The following is an 11,099-nucleotide window of genomic DNA, read 5'->3' on the forward strand; positions in this document are numbered from 1 at the left end:
CAAATACCTCAGATACGTGTCTAAAAAAGTGTGCATGCACACGAAAGCTTATACATAAAACTACTCAGTTGGTCTCTAAGGTGCTACATTATAATTTTTAAATTCTTTTGGAAAGTTTTCTTTTAAAGACTTTCTTAGATCATATAACTTTTCTGAAGACTTGGTTCTTTTAAGGGAGTTTTTAAGAAGAGTCTTTTAAACTATCTTCTGAAAGAGTTGTTTTAATTTATTTCGACTACAGCAGACCAACACAGATACCTGCTTGAATCAAATATTTAGTTTTCTTTTACCTAGACCCAGGAAACTGAAGACCCACTGGAGAACGGAAGCCGTCTGGAGCCTCCTTTCTAAAGGGATGGAGCGGGGAGCAAATTCGACCTTCATTGCGGTGCGTGGCTTCAAACTGGATGGCAAAGGAATTTCCACGGACAAGCGAAGGAAACGGGAAAGAGCAAAGTCTCTGCTGATGCAGAATTAAAGGAGTGGTTTGCAGGGGGCAATTAATGTGGGAGTGGATTAGGCCTATCCCATGGAGCGGATCAGGTGTTCCTGTGGGCATTAGGAAACTTTGATTTAAGAAAGGCAGCGAAGCCCAATGCACAGAGAGAGTCTTGCAGAGGCCTGTCTAGTCCAGCTAAACCACTGAACGTCTTGGGCAGGGGTCAGCAAACTTTTTTAGCAGGGGGTCAGTCCACTGTCTCTCAGAGCTTGTGGGGGGCAGGACTAAATTTTTTTGGGGGAAATGAACGCATTCCTATGCCCCACAAATAACCCAGAGATGCATTTTAAATAAAAGGACCAGTGGCGTAGCGTGGGTTGTCAGCACCCGGGGCAAGGCAAGTAATTTGTGCCCCCTAACCCGTGGATTTGCACCCCTAACCCGTGGATTTGCGCCCCCTAACCCTAACCCCCAGATGTTGCGCCCGGTGCGGCCGCCCCCCCTGCACCCCCCACGCTATGCCACTGAAAAGGACATATTCTACTCATGTAAAAACATGCTGATTCCCTGACTGTCCATGGGCCAGATTTAGAAGCCGATTGGGCCAGATCCGGCCCCCAGGCCTTAGATTGCCTACCCATGTTCTTGGGCTTGCCGATCAGAAGGCCAACCAACAGCCTTAGGGACTTAGCTCTGGATCTGTGTAGGGTTGACTTCTTTGCCTTGTCTTCTCTTGAAGATATCGCTTGAGGCACCAGGTATATTTAGAAGCAGAGTGGGACACGGGTGGCGCTGTGGGTTAAACCACAGAGCCTAGGGCTTGCCGATCAGAAGGTCGGCAGTTCGAATCCCCGCGACGGGGTGAGCTCCCGTAAATAGGTACCACTCCGGCGGGAAGGTAAACGGCATTTCCGTGCGCTGCTCTGGTTCGCCAGAAGCGGCTTAGTCATGCTGGCCACATGACCCGGAAGCTGTACGCCGGCTCCCTTGGCCAATAAAGCAAGATGAGCACCGGAACCCCAAATTCAGCCATGACCGGACCTAATGGTCAGGGGTCCCTTTACCTTTACCTTTAAACTTCCCTAAACATGTTGCGAGAGTTGCCATGTCTTCCATCCATTAATGAAAGGAGGGGCATAGATTTTCTTTCCAGTGGATCAATATCAGTGGTATTAGATAAGCATGTGTAGAATTACGGTGTGGTGTGATGTGTGTGTGTGTGTGTGTGTGTGTGTGTGTATTTATACACTTTTATTTATTTTTCTGTTTGTTTTTCACTTTCTTTTGTTTGAAATGTTTTCAATTAAAAAAAATGTTATTGGAAAGATTTTGCATCTGAATCCACTAGATTTTGCCCTGGCGAAGTGCTCATATTTTCTCGAACGTAAAATCCACTGGGCTCTGTGGGACTTGCTTCAGAGGAGGCATAATGCAGAACAGGAGAGATGCCTCCTTCTAGGAGACAATGTGAATCTTCCGGCTGCACATTGCTCCATCCTCCCCACCAGTCTGTTCAGGGAGTTGTTTGTGGCCCTAACAATCGTCTGAGGCATCTGCAAGGCTTCTATTTTCCCTTAATACAGAAGCAACAAGTACCAACAGGCCTTTTGTTTGTCCGTCCAACAGAAGAGCCTCTTGTATCCGCAGACGGCAGGAGGGTAAAAAAGACTCACACAAGACACATCTCCCAGCAAACGGGGCTTTGTCCGGCTGAAACTCCATCTCTATCAAGGAACAGGAGGAGAAAGTAATGCAGTGCTGTGACCCGTGGCTGCTGGAGGGTGTCTTCTCCCATGTGTGTAGGCTTGCCAACTTCTCAGCTGGCCCTTGCAGCTCTGCAGAATGCTGCGGCACGATTGCTGACAGGTGTGAGGCATTGTCTGCATACAACATCTGTGCTCAGAGACCTGCACGGGTTGCCGATTTTCTACCATGCCAAGTTCAAGGTGTTACCACCAGTTTGATGTGGGTGGCGCTGTGGTCTAAACCACTGAGCCTCTTGCTGATCAGAAGGTCGGCGATTCGAATCCCCACAACAGGGTGAGCTCCCATTGCTCTGTCCCAGCTCCTGCCAACCTAGCACGCCAGTGCGAGTAGATAAATAGGTACCACTGCGGCGGGAAGGTAAACTGCGTTTCTGTGTGTTTTGGCCTGAAAGTGAGATGAGAGCCACAGTGGTTATATGCTGCCTTCAGGAGAGCCAGTGTGGTGTAGTGGTTAAGAGCGGCAGTCACATAATCTGGGGAACCGGGTTCGAGTCTCCGCTCCTCCACATGTAGCTGCTGGGTGACCTTGGGCCAGTCACACTTCTCTGAAGTCTCTCAGCCCCACTCACCTCACAGAGTGTTTGTTGTGGGGGAGGAAGGGAAAGGAGGCTGTTAGCCGCTTTGAGACTCCTTAAAGGGAGTGAAAGGCGGGATATCAAATCCAAACTCTTCTCTTCTTCTTCTTCATCAACCATAGCTTGCTTCTGAATACAGTGGTGCCTTGGTTCTGAAACGCCTTGGTACTCAAATGACTTGGAACCCAAACACTGCAAACCCAGAAGGAAGTCTTCCGGTTTGCAAACACTTTTCGGAAGCCGAACATGCTCCGTTTTGAGTGCCACACTTCTGTTTTGAGTGTTACGCTGAGGTCTGTCTGTTTCTGCTATTTCTTTTGCATTTTTGTTTTCGTGTCTTTTTTGTTTCGTTTTTGTGACTCTGTGGAACCCAGTTAAGCTACTGGTAGATTGAGTGATCGTGTGACTGCTGTGCATTCTTTATTTCTTTCATTTTATGAAACAACGGTCTCGTTAGATAGTAAAAATCATGTCAAATTGCCGTTTTAGGGGTTGTTTTTAAAAGTCTGGAACAGATTAATCCATTTTGCATTACTTTCTATTGGAAAGCGTGCCTTGGTTTTGGAACGCTTTGGTTTTGGAACAGACTTCTAGAACAGACTAAGTTTGAGAACCAAGGGAGCACTGTACCCCTTGCCTGGGAGCAACAGTGGGCCGGGCTGTGTCTGCTGCTGCTTGGACAGCAGCCTTGGTGGAAAGGCTGTAGCTCAGTGGAAGAGAATCCGCCCTGGAATCAGAAGGTCTCAGGTTCAATCCCTGGCATCCCCAAGGAGAGCTAGGAGAGACCCCCTGCCAGAAACCATGGAGAGCTGCTGCTGGTAGCTGCCAGTGTGCTAGATGGAGCAAGGGTCTGACTCTGTATAATGCAGCTTCTATGTGGGAGGGGTAAAGGTAAAGGACCCCTGGACAGTGAAGTCCACTCAAAGGCGACTATGGGGTTGCAGCGCTCATCTCGCTTTCAGGCTGAGGGAGCCGGCATTTGTCCGCAGACAGCTTTCTGGGTCATGTGGCCAGCAGGACTAAACCGCTTCTGGCGCAACGGAAACCCATGGCGGAAACCAGAGCGCACAGAAATGCTGTTTACCTTCCCACCGCAGTGGTACCTATTTATCTACTTGCACTGGCATGTAGTTTAGACCACAGCACCACCCGTGCTTAGGGAAGTTTTTAATGTTTGATGTTTTATCGTGTTTTTAATATTCTGTTGAGGACCGCACAGAGTGGCTGGGGAATCCCAGCCAGATGGACGGTAAATAAATCATCATTATCATCAATGGATTTAATTATTTGACCTGCACCAGAACCAGGGGCAACCCCCAGACCAGCTAGGGAATCAGCTTGCTGTAGTTTTTAGCACTTCTGCAGGTGGTGAAAGCAGCCTGGTGACTTACTGTAACAATTGCATGATGAGTTCTGGCACCTATTTTCCCGGGGGGGGGGGGAGCAGCCCTGGGGGTGCAGCGCAACAGGAGGAGTGGGGGGGGGGGCAAGAGGCAGCAGCCTCCTGTTTCTTTTTTTATTATTATTAAAATTTTTTTACAGATTTCTCTTTTACAAATTATTCAAACATTACCATATTTGCCAAATTACAATTTTTTGACTTCCACCAGCTCCTCCCACAATCCTCATATTTTATATTTATTACGCATTTCCTTTATAATATATTGGCAGTTAATAATATCCTTTCTTCTCGATTTCTTTTACAATACCCTTTCTCATCACAAAGCCTCTTTAAAACCGACTAGTGTTGTCTGTTCGTCACAGATATTTTCCAGATAAATCGTAAACTTTCTCCAGTCCTCAGTGAACTTGTGATCTTTCTGTTATCTAATTTTCCCAGTCATTTTATCTAGTTCTGCAAAATCCATAAGTTTCATTCTCCACTCTTCCACTGTCGGTAATTCCTCTTGTTTCCACTTTTGGGCCATTAAAATTCTTGCCGCAGTCACTGCATATTGAAAAAGTTTGTAATCACTTCTATTAATTTCTCTTCCTGTAACTCCTAACAAGAAAGCTTCTGGTTTCTTTACAAATGTGTATTTAAACATCTTTTTCAACTCGTTATATATCATTTCCCAGAAGCCCTTCACCTTCTTACATTCCCACCACATATGGAAAAAAGACCCTTCCTTTTCTTTACATTTCCAACACTTATTACATGTTTTAAACATTTTTGCCAACTTAACCGGGGTGATGTACCATCTATATACCATTTTCATAATGTTTTCCTTTATCGACATACATGCAGTGAATTTCATAACAGCAGCCTCCTGTTTCACCTCTGCTCCCTGCCTTGCACAGACACACACACACACACACACACACACACCATCCATGGCAAAACCTCACTGCTGCAAGGGCAAAGCCACATGATATAAGGGCAGCTCTTATCTGCTTGGTGGAGCTTGCAGACGACACATTCATGTGCCATTTAGCCACCTAATGCCTTTGTCACCTTTGATGGTCAAAGGCTGATGGCACCCGAGCTGGAGCTAAGTCCTTGCTGCCGGGCTTCCTGATAAGATTACGCCTTATCGCAAAGTCTGAAGGTTTGCCGATCCATTGGGTGCCATTCTGCAATGTTCCCTTGGCAGCACGCCCATCACGGGGGCAGGGGAGGTTTTATTTTCCAGCCAAAGGGCCACATCCCTTTGCAGGGAGCATTGTGGGGGCCGCATGCAAGTGGCAGTCAGGGCCAGAGGCAAAATTGGGAGCATCCCCTTCGTTCAATAATGAAGAGGCATCGCCCCAGTTCAAGGGCACAGTCCAGCTAGGCAAAAACACCCAAGGAGAGTTCAGAGGAGAGCTTTGGAGGAGGGTGGTGTTGGGTGTGGCCTAAGGAAAGGCCCAAGGGCCACAGAGAGAAACCTCAAGGGCTGCATTTAGATCCCAGGGGTGTGATTCCCCACCCCTGAGCTAAAGAAACGTGGGATCATAAGACAAGGCAAAGAATCGACCCAGGTCGCCTCATCATTTGAACCCAGCACATCCCTAATTATTTACACACACATGGTTGCTTGGCATCCAAACCACTGAGCCTCTTGGGCTGGCAGATCGGAAGGTCGGCGGTTCGAATCCCCGTGACGGGGTGAGCTCCTGTTGCTCTGTCCCAACTCCTGCCAACCTAGCAGTTCAAAAGCACGCCAGTGTAAGCAGATAAATAGGTACCACTGTGGCAGGAAGGATTTTTGCTGGATATCATGTGCCTTGTGACTAGGAGTCTGCCTGCCACCCTACAGTTGGCGGGTGGACCATTTTGTCAGCGGGAAGCCTGCACACACAAAACCAACAGTGTCTCTCACAGACGTTGGTACCACACAGCATTTTGTTACACACCCCTTGGAGGTGACACCCGGGACAGACCGCCCCCACTGCACCCACCTTGCTCTGCCACTGCTGACATAACACACATGGGCCCTAGGAATTCAGCACACATTTTGTCTCTCTCTCGGGATCTGAGTAGGGGGCTGAGATTTGAAGAATGGCAATTTTCTCTGTTAGTGTCTCCAAGTGATAACGCACAGGCAGGTTCAGCTAGGGACTTGAGTCAGAAAACAGAGTCTCTCTCTCTCTCCCTGGTAAATAGGGAGAGGCAGAACATATGGCATGCGTGTGTGGCTTCCTTTAATCTGAAAAGCAGCGAAAATTGTGCTGCCTGTGGCTGGGGAAGTTGTAGGCTGCATACAAACCCTGCGTTTAAAGCCCGTTCTGTACCTCTGCAAAGAATCTCAGCAACTGAATTTTGTTCAGGGGGCTGGGGATTGTAGTAAAACGACACTTCCCAGGATTATTTCGGGGGCATATGATTTATACGTGTGTGTTTTTAAAGCTTTGGTTAAAGTGGTCAATCAAACAATACAAATTAATTCAATAAAAATAATAGGAAGCAGGGCTGCCTATTTGGAAAACATTCAATATTGGGTGGCTTAAGACTATGACACCTTCCGGTATAGGGCGGTATAGAAATTAAATAAAATAATAATAATAATAGGAAAGCATTGCATTGTGAAAAGGGAATCCTTGGTGTCTGTATTTGTTGTACATAAGATAAAATCCCACCAAACAGCACAGAATTTTTCAGGGCCCTCCGAGTCTTTGGCAACACATAATTTATGAGGTTTTTTCCCAGCTACATGTCGACTCCACATATTTTTATACCAAAACAAAACTCTCAAGTCTTGTCAGGTTTTCCATTTGGGGGCAGGTGAGGTTGTGGCAGCCACCAGCATGAGTGTCAAGAGCTCCTGAGAGCTGAAACCTTTGCCTTGACCATCCCATAGTTTTAGCAGACAAATTTGCAGTGACGCTGGAATATTGGGGTCATTTCCTGATCAAACCATTGTCCAGAATTTGCATTTATTTATTATTTAAACACATGCATTCAAAAGTTACAGCACAGCTTTGCCCACTGCCATAATATCGCAGAACGATCACTCCAATACTCGAACACTGTCATGTTAGAACCCAATTACCAGTCTGATTTACCTACTAGAAGGAAGAAGAAGAAGAAGAAGAAGAAGAGTTTGGATTTGATATCCCGCCTTTCACTCCCTTTTAAGGAGTCTCAAAGCGGCTAACATTCTCCTTTCCCTTCCTCCCCCACAACAAACACTCTGTGGGGTGAGTGGGGCTGAGAGACTTCAAAGAAGTGTGACTGGCCCAAGGTCACCCAGCAGCTACATGTGGAGGAGCGGAGACGCAAACCTGGTTCCCCAGATTACGAGACTACCGCTCTTAACCACTACACCACACTGGCTCTCCAAGGAAACCTCTAATATACCAATAGGTATATTTAAATCTGGAGTGTTGCTCTATCAGAACACCTCACATACCATTCTTCTTCTTCTTTGGCGATCACTCGTAGCCAAGTAAGATTGTCTTCCATAAACACAAGGCAGTGAGTCCGTAAGTGACTGTGGAGGCCAATTCTGGATCCACACGTCCTTCCACAGTGGGGACATAGGTTTCCTGGTGGGAGTTGATCACGGTGTGGATTTGCCAAGCATGCCTTCCTCTTAGCACGTTTCCCCCTTGCATCCTGAGTTCGAGTGTCTTCAAAGCCCATGACACCTTTGGTAAAGGCTGTTCTCCAACTGGAGCGCTCGCAGGCCAGTGTTCCCCAGTTGTTGGTGTTTATACTACATTTTTTTTAGATTTGCCTTGAGACAGTCTTTAAACCTCTTTTGTTGACCACCAGCATTATGAGAAATTAGGAACTGCATTGAGGTAGAAGGAAGTCATCAAATAAATCGGAGATTAGGTACAGATAAGAAAGTGAGAGTTGCAGGTAGAAAAAGATACGGTCAAGATAAAAGGCTCTCTTACTGGAATTATGTGTTCAGAATATCATCAATGATGGTTTGTATTTCTTGGGTAGCTGTGCTTTTGACAATATTTTTCATTAGCATTTTTGTTTGTCTTTTCTTTTTTCTTTTTGTGTAGATCTCCTTCTTTTATATAATAGAATACAGTGGTACCTCAGGTTACATACGCTTCAGGTTAAACACTCCGCTAACCCAGAAATAGTGCTTCAGGTTAAGAACTTTGCTTCAGGATAAGAACAGAAATCGGGTTCCAGTGGTGCGGCGGCAGCGGGAGGCCCCATTAGCTAAAGTGGTGCTTCAGGTTAAGAACAGTTTCAGGTTAAGAACAGACCTCCAGAACGAATTAAATACTTAACCTGAGGTACCACTGTAACGTGTTTCATTATGTGTAACATTTAATAAAGTTTAATAACAATTTAAAAAATAAAATAAAATCATAAATAAATAAAAAAAACCTCAGTCAATCAATCCACTCATATTCCCTTAACACGTTTCCATGCGCTGCTCTGGTTCGCCAGAAGTGGCTTAGTCATGCTTGCCACATGACCCAGAAGCTGTACGCCGGCTCCCTCGGCCAATAAAGCGAGATGAGCGCTGCAACCCCAGAGTCGGTCACGATTGGACCTAATGGTCAGGGGTCCCTTTACCTTTACCAATATTCTGTTGGAGGCCACCCAGAGTTGCTGGGGAAGCCCAACCAGATGGGCATGGTATAAATAATAAATTATTATTATTATTATTATTATTATTATTATTATTATTATTATTATTATTATTATTATTATAAAATTTAGGCAGCAATAAGTAGTTAAGACAGTGCTGGATCCTTGATATTTTCCTTCCTTCCCCTGTTGTGGGAAAAGCCTGCAAAGGTTTAAAATCCCACTTCCAGGAATAGAATTCCGCCCTCCCTCCACAAACACACAGCTCTAGAGACTTTGGGATTCTATTTATTTTAAATGCCCCCTGGCACTCCCATAGCCTATGATCCTCCTTTCAGATTTCTAAATGGGCACGCCATGGTAGATTAAAGAGGGGGATTAATTCATTATTCGCCGCTCCTTTGCTCCCTCTGGACTTTCCCTCGCTCTTTCATTTGAGATCTTTTTAAAGGGTGGGTTGCCTGGGGATCTGTCCAAAGATTTTTAGTACTGAAAATTCCTGTCTGGAAAAGAGAATGGCAAGGGTTCTGGGGTGCTGTCCAGCACCTTTGCAAAAGAGAGAGAGAGAGAGAGAGAGAGAGAGAGATGCTTGTGTGTTTGTGTGCTTGTGTGTTTTCAGTTGCCTCTGAAAATGAGAAACCGTGTGCTTCCAAGAGACACTTTGGCAAGTGTGTGTGAAGTCTGAGAGTACACAAGTGGGAACAAACACTGGATGGAAAGCGTAATGCTAGTGGTCAACAAAAGAGGTTTCAAGACTCTCTCAAGGCAAATCTAAAAAAAAATGTAGAATAAACACTGACAATTGGGAAACACTGGTCTGCGAGCACTCCGGTTAGAGAACAGCCTTTACCAAAGGTGTCATGGGCTTTGAAGACACTCGAACTCAGGACAAAAGGGAGAAGCGTGCTAAGAGGAAGGCACACTTGGCAAATGCACACTGCGATCAACTCCCGCCCGGAAACCAATGTCTCCAATGTGGAAGGACGTGTGGATCCAGAATTGGCCTCCAGTGTCACTTACGGACTCACTGTTAAACCTGTGTTTATGGAAGACAATCTTACTCGGCTACAAGTGATCGCCAAAGAAAGAGAAAGAGAAGAGATTCTGAATGATATCTGCAGGTTCAATCCCCAGCAGGCACCTCCAATAATAACAATGGTAATAATAATAGTAATAGAAATAATTTTATTATTTATACCCCGCCCACCTGACTGGGTTGATCCAGCCACTCTGGGCAGCTTCGAACACATATAAAAATCAAACATGGAAGACCTCCTGATCCAAGGCTGCTTTCAGTTATCTAAGTAAGGCTTGGAAAGATCCCGTCTGAAATCTTGGAGACCCAACTGCCAATCAGTGCAGACAATACTGAGCTACATGGAACCAATGGTCTGATTCATTATAAGGCTGCTTCCTGTGTTCCTGGAGTCAGAGGGCGGGGCTTTCTTAACAAGTGGACAAGGGCTTGTTCAATGTGAAAGAAATGGGAGTCAGCCTGCGTGCACATTCAGCTTGCGCATGATCTCAGCCGGAATTTGGCCTACAAGCCCCAGTTTTGGGAGACTTACCAAGAAAGGAGATGATACTAGATAAATTGATACCAGTCCTGTTTAGAGAAGTTTTTAATGTTTGGTGTTTTATCGTGTTTTTAATATTCTGTTGGGAGCCGCCGAGACCCCAGCCAGATGTGCAAGATATAAATAATAACTTTTATTATTATTATTATTATTATTATTATTATTATTATTATTATTATTATATTTGTATCCCACCTTCCCCGGCTGAGGCCAGGCTCAGAGCAGCTAACATAAGAAGAAGAAGAAGAGTTTGGATTTGATATCCCGCCTTTCACTCCCCTTCAGGAGTCTCAAAGCGGCTAACAACCTCCTTTCCCTTCCTCCCCCACAACAAACACTCTGTGAGGTGAGTGGGGCTGAGAGACTTCAAAGAAGTGTGACTGGCCCAAGGTCACCCAGCAGCTGCATTTGGAGGAGCGGAGACACGAACCCGGTTCCCCAGATTATGTGACTGCCGCTCTTAACCACTACACCACACTGGCTCAATAATCATATTGTTGTTGTTGTTGTTGTTATCATCTGGTTTATTATGTGTATATGAGAATGCGCACACTAAGAGATGCCCCCACTGTGTGCGTAAGAGAGAGTTTCGGAGAAGTGACCATCTTAGAAACAAAAAACATGGTTCCGGAACTGGAATATTAATAGATAACGTGTAAAACATGCAGGGGTAAGCAAGGAAATAATAAAAGAATCGATTGAATAATTATTAAATTACAACAACACAACAATATGAAACAAGTTAAAAAAATATTT

At 45.4% G+C, this 11,099-nt stretch overlaps 1 protein-coding gene and 1 long non-coding RNA gene across 2 annotated transcripts in view; both read right to left on the minus strand.

Annotated features, from left to right (window-relative positions):
* The window catches only part of MOGAT2 (monoacylglycerol O-acyltransferase 2), a 42,297-nt gene extending 41,896 nt beyond the window's left edge, over window positions 1-401 (minus strand). The window contains exon 1 of the mRNA XM_083737211.1: window positions 291-401. Within this exon, the coding sequence (XP_083593337.1) occupies window positions 291-384 (94 nt within the window). The 5' untranslated portion in view covers window positions 385-401. The remainder of the gene's footprint in view (window positions 1-290) is intronic.
* The window catches only part of LOC310843878, a 165,437-nt gene that overhangs the window by 128,428 nt on the left and 25,910 nt on the right, over window positions 1-11,099 (minus strand). The window lies entirely within an intron of this gene.

Source organism: Podarcis gaigeae (assembly GCF_964106915.1).
Source record: "Podarcis gaigeae genome assembly, chromosome: 4".
NCBI classification, from domain to species: domain Eukaryota; kingdom Metazoa; phylum Chordata; class Lepidosauria; order Squamata; family Lacertidae; genus Podarcis; species Podarcis gaigeae.